General features: G+C 33.8%; 1 protein-coding gene across 1 annotated transcript in view; it reads left to right on the forward strand.

The window, feature by feature from the left end:
• The window catches only part of CNTNAP2 (contactin associated protein 2), a 2,351,919-nt gene that overhangs the window by 984,796 nt on the left and 1,347,095 nt on the right, over positions 1-20,028 (forward strand). Inside the window, exon 5 of the mRNA XM_058297514.2 lies at positions 9,424-9,627. Coding sequence (XP_058153497.1) covers positions 9,424-9,627 — 204 coding nt within the window. The remainder of the gene's footprint in view (positions 1-9,423; positions 9,628-20,028) is intronic.

The raw sequence follows: 20,028 nt of genomic DNA on the forward strand, positions 1-20,028 counted from the left end.
ATGAAGAACAAAATAGGAAGTTTTATTTTACATGTCAAGAATTATAAAGCTATTGAAAGTAAGGTTGTGTGGTACTTGGTACCAGGACAGGTAAAGAAACGAATGAAATAGACTACAGAGTCCAGAAATCAACCTACTCATCAATGGATATTTAATTTATAGTAGTGTGGCTCTGCAGAAATATGGGAAAATTATATTATTTTTCAAAAATAGGGTTTGAATAAGTGGATATCCATTATGGGCAAAAAATGAAACTTATCCTCTATCTCACACTAACCCCAAAATAAATTTCAAGCTTTTTAGATCTGAATGTAAAATGTGAAACAAAGTTACTAAAAGATAATATGAGAGAATGGTTGCTTTCATTTAGTTTAAAGAGAGCTTCTTAAAAGTACAATAGGATATGGAAGACAATAAATTAGAGTAAATTACAATAAGTAACTTCTGTTTATCAAAAAACACTGTCAGGGGAATGAAATTGCATGCCATAGAGTCAAAGAAGATTTTTTCCACATATATCACTAACAAAGGACTCTTAAATCAAGTTTGTAAAGAACCCCTATAAACAAATAAGAAAAAGGGAGACAATCAAATCTTAAATTGCACAGGAGACTTGAACAGACATTTCATTAAAGTGGGTATCCAAATTGGTAACCAACTTAAGAAAAGATGTCCATCCTCCTCAGTCATCAGGCCAATGAAAATTCAAAATATATTATTATCAAATATTTGGAAGATTTGGAGTCAAGAGAGATCTAAAACAAGGCCAGTAGAAATGAAAATTGGACAAAATTTTGGTAGCATCTAGTAAATGTGAAGATACTTAAACCTAGAGTTGCCAGGTTTCATATACACAAATACAGTAAACAAAGTTAAATTTAACTTTCAAATTAAAAAATGTATAACTTTTTTGCGAAAGTATGTCCCCAATATTGCATTGTATCTACTCTGCCAATCTTACTTGCACCTCATGATCTTCAATTCCACTGTTACATAATATTTAACAGAAATGTGGAATAGAAGGAATCAATTGTGGTATAATGATAGAATGTCATAGCAGTGAAATGGAAATCAGCTGCAGATTCACACTGAAAAAGATGGATGAATCTAAAACGCAAAATATTGAATGAAAAAATCCATGTGCAGAGCAATACATTAAATATGATTCCTGGGAGCAGGTGTAGCTCATGTGGTTGAGAGCCTGCTTCCCATGTACGAGGTCCTGGGTTCAATCCCCAGTACCTCCTAAAATATATATATTATTTCATTTATATTCAGTCCCCAGTTGGACAAAACTAAACTATAAAACTGGAATTCTGGATAATATTTGACTTCCAGAAGGTGTTGTGAAGCTGTACGTACTCCAGAAAAACATATTATTAAATCTAATCCATTTGTTTGGATGTGAACTTCTTGTAAGTAGAACCTTTTGATGAGGTTACTTCAGTTAAGGTGTGGTCCAGCTCAATTAGGATGGGTCTTAATCCTATTACTGAATCCTTTGTAACTTGAATGAAATTCAGACAGAGAGAGAGAGAACCAGAAGAAGCAGGAAGCTGAACATCAATGGAACCTGGATGAGAAGGGAGAGACGAGGAAACGCCACAATGTGCCTTGTCATGTGACAAGATAAAAACCAAGAATTATGGTGTCAGCTCCAGAAGGCCACAGTCTTCAGTAAGAAAGCATCACCTTGATGACGCCTTGACTTGGATTTTTCCTTGCCTCAAACCATGAGCAAATAAATTCCTATTGTTTAACCTGACCCATTTCATGGTATTTGCTCAAGCGACCTAGGAAACCAGAACAGATGGAGAAGGTATTGATTAGGAGGAGAAACAAGGAGGTTTCTGGAGTTCTGACAAGATGGTATTTGTGAACCGAGTGGTGTGTACATGGTTGTTAAGTTTGTGATAATTAATTGACCTATATATTTATGTTTATGTACTGCACTTAAATTTTTTTAAGGAGAAAAATAGGGTAGGCTACAGAATTTTGAGTTGTAACCCAATATTTCTATATCTAACATTTTATTTTATTTTATTTTATTTTGTGTTTTGTAAATTGGCAACAAGGTATTCCAACCAGAATATGTACCATCCATGTATACCTCCATTTTAAAAAGCTGCTTAAAGACAAACACATAGATAATGAATCATTGAAATTACCATAAGATTAAGGACACATGACTTAAAACAACTTCTGGGTGTATATTGAAACTTTAAATGCAGAACTATATTTACACAATTATCTGTATATATTAATATCATTAAAATTACATTGTAAATAATTTGTTAAAAATTAATGCATGCCCATCTCTTGGGAGGTTATTCCAGAGGTTACACTTATGCATGTCTCAGCAGGATTGCAGGGGCTACCACAGTAAACAAGGCCTCAAACAGCAGGGCTTCTGAGGGCCCTAGAGACATCTGGACACTAGAAGCAGGGTAGACAAACTCAGGAATTCAATACCCTTACTTTGGAATATATCCTCCCCAATTTAAAAGAGTTAGACTCATTTATAATTTCCCTACACATGGCTTTACTGCCCCTTTTATTTGAACCTGTAATTAGCACTTTCCTTGTTAAATATATGACCCAGAGTCTAAAATCTTTGGTCTGTTCATATGCCAGTTGAGCACTGAATCTCAGCACAGTTGCAACACTTACTCACCGGTTCATCGGATTCACCTGGGACAGCTAACAAAAGGTTGCTGATGGACAATGCCCATCCCAGGAAGCAGAGAGTGTTTGCAACTGTAAACAATATATTTACATCGATCTGCCCCGTGGGATCTAAACGCTCTCTCAATTGAAGTCAGGGTGGGCATCATCATCCCCAAATCCTCAAGGTTGAGGAATGAACAAACGTAAGGGGGGGAAAGCTACTATGGACTAAAGCAGACTTACGATTATTCTAGCAATGGAATATCATTGATACAAGGACAGTGGCCACTAAAGGTTCTGAGAGGGACAGGAAAGAAAAGGTGTAACATGGGACATTTCTGGGACATTGGAGTTGTTCTGCATGACATTGCAATGATGGAGACAGGTCACCATACGTTTTGTCAAAACCTACAAAATTATGCAGGACAAAGTGTAAACTATAATTGTAACGAATGTACCACACTAATGACAGATGTTGTTAATTTGGGAAAGTGGGGGAGGGGTGGAGTATATGGGAATCCCTATTTCTGATGTAATATTTATGTAATCTAAAGATTCATTTTTTAAAAAAAGAAATGCCAAATTGCTCTCTTAAAAAATTAATGCAAATACCAAATTTAATTCTTATACAAGGAGTCAGATGATGCAAAAAGTTGCAATAATATGCTGAATGTGATGCTACAAATTATGTGATCCAAAATATTATTTTGAGTAAAAGGAAGGAAGAATATGAAGAATAAGAATCCTTTTTCTTAAATAGATAAAACTTTGATCATTGACAATGATAATTTGAGGAAATAAGTTAAATATGTTTTAAATTTTTTTTCACAGAAACTTGTGGTAGAATAAAATAAGGCTATTAACCTTTTTCATGATTACAATAAAATAGCAAAGAAAACATTATTGGTGCATCATGTAGGAAAAAATTATAAAAAGCAAAGCAAAACAAAAAATTTTTAAGCTTCTCAATACTTCTCTAAAATAAAAGAAATGAGGCTCTTTAGAGAAATGGCTCATTCTAAGGCCAGAGTGAAGAAAATGCAAGATATGCTTAGAGCACATTGTAGTGCTAGAAAGCAAGAGAGCACAAGAGAATGAGAGAGTGAAAGAGAGAGAGAGGAAGATGGGGGCATGCCAAAAGGACACTGGAGAAAACCTGAAAGAGTTTCTAAAGACCAAATCTGTAACAACATGGATAACACTAAAAATGGATTAAATCCAAATAAAATAAATATCCATAAACCCATACTGATATAAAGAGTTGAATATATAAATAAATAGGAGAGAAGAGCCAAATCTTCCTCACAAAATAATTCCAAATAATATAGAGATACTCCCCTTCCAGGAGGTAGAACTTAATTCCCTTCCCCTTGAGGACTTGGCTACTTACTTCCAAACTATAGAGGGTGGAAAGACAGAATAGTTACTTTTCAGGTGAAAAATCTAGCAGACAGCACCTAACCAACATCACTAGTGATAAGTAATGTTTCTATCATGCACCCCAGTATAAAGTGATGAGGATACCACAACTCTATAGTACTCTTCCCAATCACAAATCCCACCTGTATAATCAAATCAAGGTATCAGATAAACATGAAAGGAGGACCATTCTGATCAGTACTCTTCCAAAATGCCAACGTCATGAAAGACTGAGAAACTGTCACAGATTAGAGGATATTAAGGAGATATCATGATTAAATGCAATGTGGGATCCTAGAACAGGAAAAGGACATTAGCATAAAAAATACAAAAGATGAAATCCAAATAAGTGTGTAGTTTAGCTATGTTAATTTCTTAGTTTTGACAAATGTCCCATGGTTATATGAAATGTTATCATTAGCAGAACATAGGTGTCTTAGAGTTCCCTAGGGAAACAGAACCAACAGGAGATATCTGTAAATAGTATGAGATTTTATGAAATTGTCTATGTGACCATGGAGATGCACAAATCCAAATTCCTTAGGGCAGACTGCAAACCAGGCACTCTGATGAAGGTCCTTGATGACTTCCCAGGAGATGCTGGCTATCTGAAATAGAGACTGTAATTCTCTCTCTGAATGCTGAAATCACTTCTCCTTTTAAGGCCTTCAGCTGATTGGATGAGACATCACTCATTGCTGATGGCAATCTCCTCAGTTGATTGTAGATATAACCAGCTATCAATGTTATCAACGCACTCATGATTAAGGTCTATGAAATGTCCTTGTATGATGATTGGCCCAGTGGTTGCTTGATCAAATAACTGGGCACCATCACCTGGCCAAGATGACACATTAGCCTATCACACTAGGTAATGAACATATAGGAGTTCTCTGTGCTATCTTTGCATCTTTGCCCTAAATCTCAAATTATTCCCAAATAAAGAGTATTTTAAAAAGAAAACAAATCAACAATTCTTACTGAATATATTGGACACCCAAATGATGGTATATTATTGCCAATTAAAGTCCTGTTTTGGAGAAAAAACAATTTCGAGGTGAAAAAAAGAAGTTAATTAACAAAAACCAAACACAAAACTGGCTGCAATCATTAAGTACCATAAAATGGATTGGCTTAAACTGGGAATTTATTGGCTCACAACTTTGAGTCTAGAAGTCCAAAATCAGGTGTCTGCAAGAGACTGTAGCATTCTGGGACTGACAGTGATCCTTGGGATTCTTGGCTATGTCTCCTTCTTTCTCTCCTGTGCTCTACTGACTTCTAGCTGCCTCCCTGCTTTCTCCTTTCATGATGAATTTCCTTTGCTTATAAGGATTTCAGCCATATTGGATTAAGGCCCATCATCATGCGGTTTAGGCCTACCTTAACTAATAACATCTTCTAAGTTCTTATTTACAAATGGGTTCACACTTACTGAACCAGGGGTTGGGACCTGAATTGGTATTTGGTGGGGAATATGATAAGATCTCCAACCCATATTTATGTGTATACGTACACATTCTACATATGAAAATTAAAATGGTGAGAAATAGTGTCTTATCAGAGGTTATTTCAGGAAAACGCTAATTTTTATTTTTGTACCTTCCCATTACTCTTAAATCATTTACAGGTAGGTAAATAATTTTTATGAAAAACCAAAAGATTAAAAGTAATTCTTGAAAAACAAAAAAGAAAATAAAAGTAATTCTTGAGTTCTTGTTTACTTTGGAATTCTATATTCAAATAACTTTTTTCCCACATAAATTTGTTCATTTACAGATTCAATTTATATATATTCTCACTTTTAGAGGTGCCTTGGATCATGAAAGTCAATAAAACATATTATTTATTTAAAACATACAATTTTCCTACATTATAAACCATATATCCCCTAAAAGTCAAACATTCATTCCACATTTTGGAACACGAAAAAATGAAATGGTATGTTTCTCTCTGAATAAATCTATAGAGAAAGTTATAGAGATAATATACAGTTCATTTATGCATAAATGCAAAATGTTATATAATAGAGATAATATATAAGCATGTATATATAATAATGTAATACATATAGGTTATTCCATCCATTGGATAGATGGATAGATATGTAGGTAAATGAATAAAATCCAGAAGAATATGCACTGATTCATTACCCATTATCATTGGTGATCTGTTGTGGAAAGATATTGATTTTCTACATTCTATATTTCTGTATTGTTTAATTTCTTTGTAGCAATAATCATATATTACATTTGTAGTAAAATAAAATATAGCAAGGGAATTTTTAAACTATTAATATATTTTTATGGTAAAGACTTCTCGAAAATATTTTGTCTAAATTCAAAAAGTAAAGACCAAGTAACAATAAAATTTTAAAAAAAGCAATGAAATACTGCCTTCTCCACCATGATGCTTTGATGAATTGGGCACATCACCAGTTCTCTGAGTTATTGTTAGAAACAAAATTGTGGGAACACTATGATTTTGCATTCACTTTTTGACTAGCCATTATTGTTGTTCAGATTGCTTAAACAGTTCAACCATACATATTTAATCACTGCATAGAAAACTTAATTCTAGGGAATGATAAGCAATCAGGGTAATAGGGGGAAAAAGTGACTTGTCCCAAAACAAGCACAACATATTATTAGGTGTCAAATGAAATTTTAATGTATTTTTGCAGGAAATAGAACTAAACTCTGACAGATGTTATTTCCATTATTTCACAGTATCTCACACTGTTTTAAAAGTGTGATATGTGATTATGTGTAAATTATATATCATATATTATTTCCAGGAATTTTATAATCTCTAAGTTAGTTCTAAGATCACATACACATGAGAAAATGCTGATACTTTGGAAGAATTTAACCCATTCATGTAAGACTAACTTTGATTTCATAATATGGGAGATCTAGCTTGCAGAGCATTTTAGCAGTTGCCCGGCTGACTACTGACTCCTTAATATTTGTAAGCAGAGATTTGTCCACAAGAATACCTTTTCTTCCTGTTTTTATTAATGCCCTAGAACTGACTAAAGAACTAAACCATGCCCATCCTTTCTGTCACTTTTTTTCTATTGCCCTAAAAGTAGGCAGAGAGGCATCAACATTTGCGTAAGTGACTATTCCTGTTCTGGGTCCTGAGTATGGTTTTGGTTTTAAGAGAAAATATAGTAGAGGTGAATTTTGTTCCCTATCTAAGCTTATTACTTCCTGAAAGATGAGTGGAAAATATTTTATATCAATTAATATATGCCAAAAGTGCATAAAAATGGTCTATTATTAACTGTCAGTGATATGAAATTGACTGCAAAGGTACTGTCTAGATTCTAGAATTTACTCCCTCTGACTTCAGCTTATTCACTTTTCAAGACAAAAAGTCATTTCTATCAACTGCTGGTTTAGAAATTCCACGTGGGATGTAAAAATGAGATCCCCCTTTGTCTCACTTTTATCTCCTACAAATGATAAAGATTTTGCAATTGGAATTCAGCTGTGACAGCATAGATGATTAAGCTAAAGTCTAATTGGTTTTGCAGTATTAGCAAAAGTCAAGATTTAATGGTTGATTTTTTCCCCCAACATAGTAAAATAAAGCTCTGTGATTCACAGTTGCAGAGAACAGAATTCTGTTGATTAAGAAAGTCTTTGTGTGGGCCATAAAGAATTGAAAATAAGAATTAAAATTTAAAGCTCAAAGTTATATTTTCCTTTCTTAAAATTTTAGAATGTGCCATCTCCAAAATATTACTTAATAGTTCATTACTTTAAAAATGTAAATATTTGTTTGTGAGAATGGGATAAATATTTTTTAAAAGCAAGTGAAAGCCATCAGTGATTTGAAAAGAAAACTTAGATTTAATTTTAAATAATGTCAGAAATAACTGTATTCATAACAATTCAACTTCATAGAATTATATAACAAGAGCAAAAGCTTGTAATAGCAGGTAAAGAGAAAAAAAATATTTTTTTAAAAGAAATGCTAGGGCAGCTCTGCAATTAGTGCATTCCATGGTGTGGAATTTATCAGAGAGTGTGCTCCAGTTACAAGGCCAACCAAAGTATTCCCTGTGGTAACTGAAGACCACAAATGCCAGAGAACTAGTATATGAAATGTGAAAATATTTCTCTGACAGGTTTTAAACTTACTGTATATCTCCCTGTGGAGTTCTTAGCCAGATCCTGCCCAAAACCAAGAGGCCAATTTCATCCAAGCTTGCAATTCTGAAGTAATTAGAGCTATCTAGTTCAACTAGGTTTCCAATGATTTAAAACATAAAAGTTAAAAGAAATTAATGTTAAAAATATTTTTAATGATAATATCCAATACTGGTAACCAAGCTTGTACTTCTACTAAAAATTTGATTGGAGTGGTTACAATTCCTCTTTGAGCCATGACATAAATTGCAAAGCCATTGTACAGTAGTGCCTAAGAAATAAGTTTATTGCATTTTGCATCTCTAGTGTGAATAAGTAGCAGTTATGAAACTAATACCCTCATTCACTTGTATATAAAAATGGTAATATTATTTTCCATACTTCCAAAAACGTTATATATTTATAGTATGTCAATGTAATACCTTCAATTCAAATTAGAATGTATATACTCATGGTATTTGATCTTTTAACTCATGTCTGGATATATGAGGATAACAATGTTCAGAATTTTGGAAAACATTGACACCCAATTCTCTGTTATAAATTCAAGGAGCTGAAAGGAATTTGAGACAGTTATCATGCCTCTGAACAAATATTAAAGGAGCATCCTAAAGTTCAGTTAGTTGTGTATTCTGAGTATTACTACAAAATTTATTAAAATGTAGTGGGATATAAAAAATGTGTTAAGAAATGAGTATACCATTGAACAGTGAATTTTTAATGCTGCCATTCTTATGTCAAAGAAAAACAAGCCCATGAACAAAATATATACTAAAAATTATGAAGAATTATTCTCAAGAAAACATTAAAATCCTAAATTCCCTTTAAGGATTAAGAATTGTATGTTTTTCCACTTAACTCCAAATTCCTAAGTGAGAATTTGAAGCATGTAGCACATTATTTGACTTATGTTATTTACATTATAATTTAAGTAAGATTTTATAGGGGTAAAAATTTCTGTGATCATTCTTTATCACAATTTCCTTTACTCTCCTTCAGGATACACAATAAACCAAAATAAGAAATAGAATAAGAAACCGGGACTCTAGATTTCTCAAGAAAAACTCTTCTTTAATTTTCATTTATTTTCTGCAGACACCCATTTGAAAAGGATATACTTCACACTGGATGGCAGCATACAATAATTGAACCCTATTTTACTTATTTCCTCTTTTAGGGGCTGATGTTATCAACTTTGATGGTCATGTTGTGTTACCATATAGATTCAGGAACAAAAAGATGAAAACACTGAAAGACGTCATTGCCTTGAAATTTAAAACTTCCGAAAGTGAAGGGGTTATCTTGCATGGAGAAGGACAGCAAGGAGATTACATTACTCTGGAACTGAAAAAAGCCAAACTGGTCTTCAGTTTAAACCTAGGTATGTTTTGACTTTTTGTGCAATTCTTCCTATTTATTAATATACCCATTAGGAAAATACCAATGTTGTTTATCCTTTAAAATGTAATTTATAAAACAGTTCATATTATATTGATTCACTCTTAATCCATTGTGGTCAGTGTATATGGATATACTTATCCATTTAAAAATATTCAATAAACACCTACTATGCCAGGTATCATATTAGCCAGTGGGATACAGTGATAAATAGACAAAGTCTTGCAGCTCATGAAGTTTATGATCTAGTGGGAGATCAGGCAATGTGTTATATTTTGTTATTAATTTAAAACACATAAAAATAAATGATTTCAAATAAGTACTATATCACAAAGAAGATAATATGATAAAGAGTGATTTCAGGGGCTGCAGGGATCACCACTAGCATGTGTGTAGTGAGAGAAGTCCTCTCTGAGGAGATATGTAAGCTGAGATCGGAGTGATGACAAAAACTAGCCATGAAACTATCAAGAGAATAGTGTTTCAGAGGAAGTGATCATTAAAGACAAAGACTTGGCATGTTCAAGGAACAGGAAGGACGCTTTTATGATGAATAGGTGGAATGAGTAAAAGCTCCTCAAATTCCAAGTTTTGAAGTGTCCAAATTCAATATAGTCCTATAGGGCACAGAGAAGGCTTAGATAATTTTTAACAGCTTTATTGAAATATAATTTATATTACATAAAATTCACCCACTTTTTCCAAATACATACTCCCCATCCCCCAGTAACCTCCAATCTACATTCTATCTCTGTGAACTTACTATTTCTAGTCACCACTAATAGATGATATCATATAGTATTTGTCCGATATACTCTACTTATTTCATTGAGCATGTTTTCAGGATTCTTCCAAGTTACAACATATCTCATTACTCCGTTCTTTCTTATGGCCAAATATTATTCCATTGTGTATATGTTTCACATTTTGTTTGCCCATGGATATGTCAGTTGTTTTCACCTTTTTACTATTGTGGACAATGCTGCCATAAATACTGGTGCACATGTATCTGTTTGAGACCCTGCTTTCACTTTTTTAAAAACATATTCCTAGATGTGCAATTGCCTTGTCCTATGGTAATTCTATAGTTAATTTTTTGAGGATCTGTCATATTTCTTTCCATGGTGGTTACACCATTTTACATTACCACAAATAATGCTCTAAATTTCCAGTGTCTCTGCATCCTCTCTAACACTTGTTTTTTCCTTTTGTAAAGAAAAAATGATAGCCATCTTTGTGGTCATGAGGTGGTATCTCATTAAGGATTTGATTTGCATATCCATAATGGCTAGTACTGTTGAGTATCTATTCATATTCTTATTGGCTATTTACATATCTTTAGAGAAATGGCTATTAAACTCCTTTGCCCATTTTTCATTTGGTTGTTTGTCTTTTTGTTGTTTCAGTGTAGGATTTCTTTTTATATTCTGAATATTATGCCCTTATCCAATATTTGGTTTGCAAATATTTTCTATTCTGTAGAATTTCTTTCTAATCTTTGGATAACTTCCTTTGATACATGAAAGGTTTTAATTTTGATTAAATCAAATTTATTTATTGTTTCTTCTGTTGCTTGTGCTTTTGGTGTCAAATATAAAAATCCATTGCTAAATCCCAGGACTTGAAGATTTGCCCCTAAGTTTTCTTCTAAGATGTTTGTAATTTTAGCTCTTATATTTAGGTCATTGATTTTGAGTTGATTTTTGTATGTGTCATGAAGTAGGGATCTAACTCATTTTTTCCCATGTGGCTATCCAGTTTTCCCAGGATCAATTATTAAAAAGACTATTATTTCCCTACCTCATGTACTTAGCACCATTATCAAAACTCAATGAGTCATGGAAGTATAGGTCTATTTCTGAAGTTTCAATTCTGTACTGTTGTTCTATTTGTATATCTTTAAACCAGTACTGCACTGTATTGATTACTATAGCTTCATTGTACAATTTGAAATCAGGAAGTATGAGCCCTCTAACACTATTTTTCTTTTCAAAATGGTTTTCGGTATTAAGGGTCTCTTCGAGTCCCACATGAATTTGATAATCAGTTTTTCCATTTCTGAAAAAAAAAAAAGGCTGCTGGAATTTTTATAGGGATTGCATTGAATCTGTAGATCTCTTTGGGTAATTTTGATATCATCTTTTTTTTAAGATTTATTTTTTAAAACTTATTTCTCTCACCTTCCTGCCCCCCCCCACCCCCCCACCGACCCAGTTGTCTGCTCTCTGCATGCATTCACTGTGTGTTCTTCTGTGACTGCTTCTATCCTTATCAGCGGCACCAGGAATCTGTGTTCTTTTTGTTGCATCATCTTGTTGTGTCAGCTCTCCGTGTGTGCGGCACCATTCTTGGGCAGGCTGCACTTTCTTTCGTGCTGGGCAGCTCTCCTTATGGGGCACACTCTTTGCATGTGGGGCTCCCCTACACGGGGGACACCCCTTCGTGGCAGGGCACTCCTTGCGTGCATCAGCACTGAGCATGGGCCAGCGCACACGGGTCAAGAAGGCCTGGGGTTTGAGCCGCGGACCTCTCATGTGGTAGGCGGATGCCCTATCCATTGGGACAAGTCCGCTTCCCTAATTTTGATATCTTAATAATTATGCTTTCAATCCATCAACATGGAAACTCTTTCCATTTATTTAGGTCTTCTTTAATTTCATTGAGCTGTGTTTTATAGTTTTCGGTATACAAGTCTTTTATATCGATTAAATTTATTCCTTGATATTTCATATTTATATACTATTTTAAATGGAATTATTTTCTTAATTTCCTCTTTAGATTGTTCATTGCTACTGTATAGGAACATAATTAATTTGGGGGTGTTGATCGTATACTCTGCCACTTTGTTGAACTCATTTATCAGATCTAATCATCTTCTTGTAGATTCCTTTGAGTTTTCTACATATAGTATCATGTCTTCCACAATTAGAGATAGTTTTCCTTCTTAATTTCAAATTAGGATATACTTTATTTCTTTTTCTTGCCTAATAATCTGGCCAGATTTTTTAGTGCAATTTTGAATAGCAATGGTAAAAGCAGTCACCCTCATATTGTTCTCGCTCTTAGAGGGTCAGCTTTCAATCATTCACCACTGAGTATGATGCTAGCTGTGGATTTTTCATAAATATCCTTTATGATATTAAGAAAGTTCCCTTCTATTACTAGTTTTCTGAGTGTTCTTATCAAGAAATAGTGCTGGATTTTTTCAAATACTACTCTTGCATCAATTGAGATAATCATTTTTTTTTTCCTTTTTCTATTAATGTGGTATATTACATTGACTGATTTTCATATGTTGAACTACTCTTGCATTCTTAAGATAAATCCCACTTCGCCATAGCATATAATCTTTTTAATATGCTGTTATATTTGCTTTGATGGTATTCCATTAAGGCTATTTGCATCTATGCTTATAAAGGAAATTGATCTGTAACTTTCTTTTCTGGTGATGTGTTTACCAGGCTTTGGTATCAGGGTAATTCTGGCCTCGAAGAATAAATTAGGAAGTATTCTCTCTTCTTGAATTGTATGGAAGAGTTTGAGAAAATATTGATATTAATTCTTCTTTAAATGTTTGGTAGGGACTGTCAGTGAGCAATCTTGTATTGCTTTTCTTTGGTGGAAAGTTTTTGATTATTGATTCAGGCTCTGTACTTCCTATAGGTTTATTGAGGTTTTCTATTTCTTCTTGAGTTAGTTTAGGTAATTTTTCTATTTCTAGGAAATTTTTCATTTTGTATACGTTATCTAATTTGTTAGTGCACAATTGTTCATGGTATTCTCTTATAATCCTTTTTAAATTGCTATAAGGTCTGCAGTGATATCACCATTTTCATTGTTCATTTTGTTTGTGTCTTTTTACTATTTTTCTTTGCTAGTCTAGCTAAAGGTTTGTCAATTTTAATGATTTTTTTCAAAGAATACGCTTTTTTGTTTTTTCTCTCTATTGTTTTCCATCTCTATTTCCTTTGCCTACACTCTAGTCATAATTATTTTCTTCCTTCTGCTAGCTTTTGTTTTACTTTGCTCTTCTATTCCTAGTTCTTCAAAATGCAAAGTTAAGATATTAATTTGACATCTTTCTTCATTTTAATATAGATGTTCATAGTGATGAATTTCCCACTGTGTTTTACCTTCACTGCATCAATAAATTTTGGAATGTGTGTCTTCAGATTCATTCATCTCTAAGTATTTTCTAATTTCCCTTGTAATTTCTTCTTTAACCCATTTTTAAAGTGTCTACACTTTAATTTTGACATATTTGTAAATATCCCAGTTTTCTTTCGTTATTTATTTCTAGCTTCATTCCAAAATGATCAGAGGAATTACTTTGTAAGGTTTTGATATTTTTTTTATTTTATTTTAGTGAGTCTTCTCTTTTGTCCTAAAGTATGGTGTATTCTGAAGAATGATCCATGTAAAGTTCAAAAGAATGTGCATTTTGCTGTCTTGGGGTGATGTATTCTCTATATGTTTGTTAAATCTATTTGGGTTATAGTATTATTCAGGTTCTCTATCTTCTGTCTAGATGTTCTGTTCAGTATTTACAGTAGTTTTTAAAGAAAAATCTTCAACTGGTATTGTCGAACTGTCTATTTGATACTTCAATTCTGTTATTGTTTGTTTTAAGTATTTTATGGCCTTTTGTTATGTGCATATATATTTTTTAAATTGTTAAATCTTCTTTGGATTTCCCCTTTTGCTGATACATAATATCCTTTTTGTCTCTGAAGTCTACTTTGCCTAATAATATATTCACCTCAGTCTCTTTTGGTTACTACTTGCATGAAATATTTTTCCTATCTTTTCCCTTTCAACTTTTTGTATCTTTGGATCCCTTGTATGCAGCACATGGTTGGGTCATGTTTTATTTATACCATTCTGCCTTTTGATTAGAGAGTTTAAGTTAACATTTAAGTTAATTACTGTTAAGTACAGACTTAGTTCTGACATTTTGCAATCGTTTTTTGCAAGTAATACCTTTTCTTTGTCCATCCTTTCCTCTATTACTGCCTTCTTTTTCCGTTTAGGTGAGGTTTTTTTTTTTTTTTTTCTTATGATGAGCCAGTTTGAATCACTTCTATTCTCCTATTGTAAATTTTTAGATTTTTTTCTTTATGGTTGGATTAGATTTAACATCCTAAATCTATTACAATCTAGTTTCTGTTAATACCAACTTGTTCAGTAATCTACACATTCTCTTTCTGGTATCTCTTTATCCCTCCCTTTTAGGTTGTCACAAATTTCATCTTCATGCATTGTGTTCCCAGTAACAAATGTTCATGCTTGATTTTTATGCATTTGAATTTTACAACATAAACAAAAAATAAAAGACAGCATTGCAAATAGAAAATGCAATTATCCGGACATTTATATTTACCTATATGGTTACCTAATCTGGAAGTTTTTATTTCTTAACACAGCTTTGAGTTACTGGCTAATGTCCTTTCCTTTAAAAAATGGAGGACTCCTTTAACATTTCTGATGAGGTCATTCTTGTGGTAATGAACTCCCTCAGCTTTTGTTTGTCCAAAAATGCCTTAATTTCACCCTTATTTTTGAAAAACAGCTGTCATATATATTATTCCTGTATTTTTTTTTTCTTTCAGCACTTTACATATGTCCTCCCACAGCCTATGGGCCTCTGTGGTCTCTATTGAGAAATCAGATGTTAATCTTATTTAAGTTTCCTTATATATGATTTGTCACTTCTCTCTTGCTGTTTTTAAGATTCTGTCTTTATCACTGGAATTGAACAGTGTAATTATAATGTGTCTCAGTGTAGAAATTCTGTGTTTATCCTGCCTGGTGATCACTGAGATCCTGAATTTGTAGATTCATATCCTTCATGAAATTTGGAATTTTTCTTCCATTATTTATTCAAATGCTTTTTTCTACCCCTTCTTTTCTTTCTCTTCTCCTTCTTAGACACCTAAGAAGTATATTTTCTTACACTTCATATCCCATAGGTTCTTCAGGTTCTGTTCATTTATTTTTCATTCTTTTCATGTTCTACAACTCAGATTGAACAATCCCAATTGTCATATATTCAAATTCACTGATCCTTTCTTCTGATTCTTCCACTCTGCTGTTGGTCCCCTCTAGTGAATTTTTCATTTCCATTATTGTACTTCTCATCTCCAAATTTTCCATTTGGATTTTATTTACAATTTATATCTTATTATTGAAACTCTCATTTTGTTCGTATATTATTTTCCTTATTTATTTTAGCTCTTTATTCATTGGTTCTATTTAAGACAATTGATTTAAGATCTTTGATTAGTAATTTCAGAGACTGGTCTTCCTGAAGAATATTTGCCATCAAATTCTTTTTTTTCCACTGTAATTAGACTGTAGATTCCTATATCCTTGTATGTTTTATAATTTTTTGTTGATAACTGGACAGTCTGAGTATTATATTATGAACATTCTGGAAATCTAATTCTCACACTCCTCAGTCTGCCAAACCAAGAATTAGGGGAAAAAGAAAGGAAAAAAAAAAGAACAAAAAGGAAAGAGAATGAAGGAAAAAAAGTAGTAACAAAGAGACAAATCCACCAATACACACACATAAGAAAGGAAAAAGAAGTTGAACTGCCCCTCCAAGCCTCTTTTTACGTGCTGTTGGGAAGCCAAAAGCTGCTGCTGTCTGGATCACAACCTAGGCCAGCATCTCTTCTTATGCTTTAGAGAACTTCTAGACCAAACATACACATGCACACACACACACAAAGAAAGAAAACACCAAGCAACAACAACAACAACAAAAAAAAACTGATGTAAGGCCAGAAGCTGCTATTGACTACAGGGCTGAAACCAAGGGAGATAAGTTTCTGTGTGAGACCTCAGGGAACCACCAAGAAAAACAATATAGGCAAGAGAAGTAAAGAAACCCCACCAAAAAGATGGATGCACTAGTTCTTTACATCCAGGCAGATATTGGTGAGAGGACAGAAGCTATGCTGCTAGAGAGCCAAAACATAAGTTAGTGTCCCCTAGTTCCTCAGAGATCCACCAGACTAAGGAACACCCACCCATAAAAGAAAGAAAACAAATGGAATAAAAAAGGTTCACTGGCTTTTATTTCCAAGTGGATGCTTGTATGAAGGAAGAAGTTGTTGCTACCCAGAGGGCCAAAAACAAGGCTAACATTTGCACCAGACCCTCAGGTATCTGCCAGACTAAAAACCACCCACACCTGATGCAATGAAAACCAACAAAAAAAGCGTACTTCTTCTCCATGGATGTCGGTGGAAGGAAGGACACCACTATGGAGAGGACTAAAGCAAGGCCAGTATCCTGGGCCTTCAAGGATCTGCCAGACCAGGAAAAGCCCACACAATGAAGGAATAAAACAAAACAAAACAGCCAAAGAAGGTGCAATGTTTGTACCTCTGGATGGATCCAGGTGTTAGGCCTGAAATCACTGTTGTATAGAGGGTCAAAACCAATGCAATCAAAGTTGGTCCCTCAGGGATCCCCCAGTTTTGGAGGACAAGTTTTGGAGGACAAGAGTTCCTCTGCTTCCCTGTACCCAGTCTGCTGCTCACTGAGTGTGAATTACATTTTGGCAACTTTTGTGGTTTTCAGTTGCTGCCACGGGGCTGAGGAATGGGGCAATTGCTGGTTCACACTTTCACCTACAAATGCTGCCTCTCAGCAGCCTCTCATTTTCTAGGCACTCCTGCAGTTGTCCTAGATGTCCAGTCTAGTTCCAGGATTACCACTTAGTTAATTCCAATCATTTTTTCCCAGCTCATTCATTTTTCTAGTGTAGGAAGCAATTTGTAAAACTTCCTACTCTACCATTTTGTCCCTGCGATATGTAAATATATTTCAAGAATAAGAATTGGTCAGAAAGCTTTAAACTGGAGAGCATCATAATCTTATTTCTGAAACTTTATTCTGTAAGAAAAAATTGCTTGTATCAGGAGGAGCATCAAAGCAGGACTAATTCAAGTCCAGGTGTGAGAAGGCACTGGATCATAGGAGATGTGGAGAAATGGGGAGTTAATTTTAATGGTAAATTTAATATGACTTGTGATGGATTTGACATGTGGCAAGAACAAAAGAGAGAAAAAAAAGAATGATTCCTATAGTTTGGGTTTAATCACTAAATGGACATTAGTGCCATTTTTACAAATAGAGAAAACTGAAGGAGGAACTCTAGAGATCTGTTTGGACTTAGTGTCTTTGAGATGCCTGTTAGACATCCAAGAGATTTCTATTTGGAAAGTGAATATATGAGAATGAGAGAAGGAAAAGTTGTTAAAATGAAAACAAAAAAGAAGTGGCAGTGAGGTAGGGGAAAACACAACAATATAGAATCATAGTGCAAGGGAAGAAGAGGCTGGTCAACAGTGTTGAATTACTCTAAAATTCCATGTAAGATGAAGACAGAGATGTGAATATTGGCTTTTGCAATATGGAGTTATTGCTGATTAACTCTCAGTGGAGTAGAAAGGACAAAATTTTTATTTGCAGAGGCTAAAGAGTGGATGAGAAGTATGAGAATGAAGATTGTAAATATAGTCAACTAGAAGGAAGCAGAAAAATGAACTGTTGGTTAGTGAAAAAAGTGAATTCAAGGAAGGAGTTGCTTTTCGGTTCTTGTTCTGTTTAAATGGACAATACTAGTGAATGTTTATATGTTGCTAATATTCCCAGGCTTTTCTTAAGGCTAAAAGGAACAGCCACAAGACAGATATTAATACTCAAATTTGCAATTCATGCAAAAAAGTGGTATTTCTCTTGCTTGTCTAAAAATTTAGTCTTCAGGCGATGGTTGTTTAAAGGGCATTATAGATACCATAAATGTATCTATTGTCATAATATCAGAAATCTATAAATTGCTGTACTCTAAATAATGTAAATACTAAATTCACATTAAATTCATATTAAATCTATCCTAACAAAAATCGGAACACTAAAGACAGACCCTATCTGTTTGTCCTCCTTATTAATTTGAGTGGTCCAGACATCCCTGAACATGACATGTGTGGTAGTTTGAGACTGTATGTTCCCCCGAAAATTATGTTCTTAAAGCCGGTCCTTTCCTGTGGGTGTGAACCTATTATGGGCAGTGCCTTTTGATTAGGTTACTTCAGTTAACCTTTACAACAGGGTGGGACTTAATCCTCTTACTGGAGTCCTATATAAGGGAATATAATTCAGAGAGGGATAGAGGAAGCCAGGGAAGCGAGAAGGTGAAAGCTATGAAACATAGAAGAGAAGGGAGAGACCAGCAGATGCCATCAAGCGTCTTGCCATGTGACAAAGGAGTCCAGGATCACCAGTAGCCTGTCTTCAGGGAGAAAGCATTGCTTGATGATGCCTTCATTTGGACGTTTTCATGCCTCAGAACTGTAAGCTTGTAAACTAATAAATTCCGATTTTAAAAGTTAACCCATTTCTGGTATATTGCTTTTGGCAACCTAGAAGAGTAAAACATCCTTGTATACTATAGATTGCTGCAGAAGAGTGTTATATTTTTCTTACTTTGAATATCAGTATTATACTAAAAAAACACAACTTCAAATTGTTTTTGTAGATAAAACTTGATCTAGTGTCTAAAAAAGATACTCTTTAATATGAATCTTTTCACATTCAAAATTCAATTTTAAAGAAATAATAGCTTCTATAAGAAAAAGGAATGGAAGACCATACAAAAGAGCTGGAATTGACCAATCACACAAAATATTAAAACATTTCACATTGAAATGCATGCAGAAACCTGGGAGAATGCAAATGACACGTAGAGTTTTAATATTATATGTGAATAGTCATTCATACTAATCCATTAGACTACCAAAATTTGAGAGAAAATATAGCCATAAAAGATAACTCTTCCCTTCTTCACCTCCTCCCTGCCTCCCCTCCTCCCTTCCTCCCTTCTTCCTTCCCTTCCTTCCTTCCTTCTTTCCTTCTTTTTGCAATACAACATACAGATTAACCTTTTAAAAGCCACTGGGCTTTATGAAGACGTGACATTCCTGTTTTGAGACAAATAACTGATTACATAACCTCACAGAAACAGTTTGTTACCTTTTCACCAGAACTGAATATAGAATTTATTACAGCAATGGAAATATGTCCATTCAAATATCTACTGTTGCTCTTTAACAACGTTATCTAAATATCATGCATATCTAGCTACTACTTGGTCTTCTAAGTATTTAAAAGTAATAAAACTGAATGCAGCCTTTTCATTTAGATTTACTGCTACTTTCTTTCTCTCTTTCGATCTCTTATGCTCTCTCCTACACACACACACAATCACATTCACAGTTGCAATCTCATATCAGTGTTTAATTTCCTTTCCAAAAGCAAAGAAAATATGATCTAATAAAACTATAGGAAATGTAATGGATAGGGATCATTACCA

The sequence above is a fragment of the Dasypus novemcinctus genome, chromosome 5, assembly GCF_030445035.2.
Source record: "Dasypus novemcinctus isolate mDasNov1 chromosome 5, mDasNov1.1.hap2, whole genome shotgun sequence".
NCBI lineage: Eukaryota > Metazoa > Chordata > Mammalia > Cingulata > Dasypodidae > Dasypus > Dasypus novemcinctus.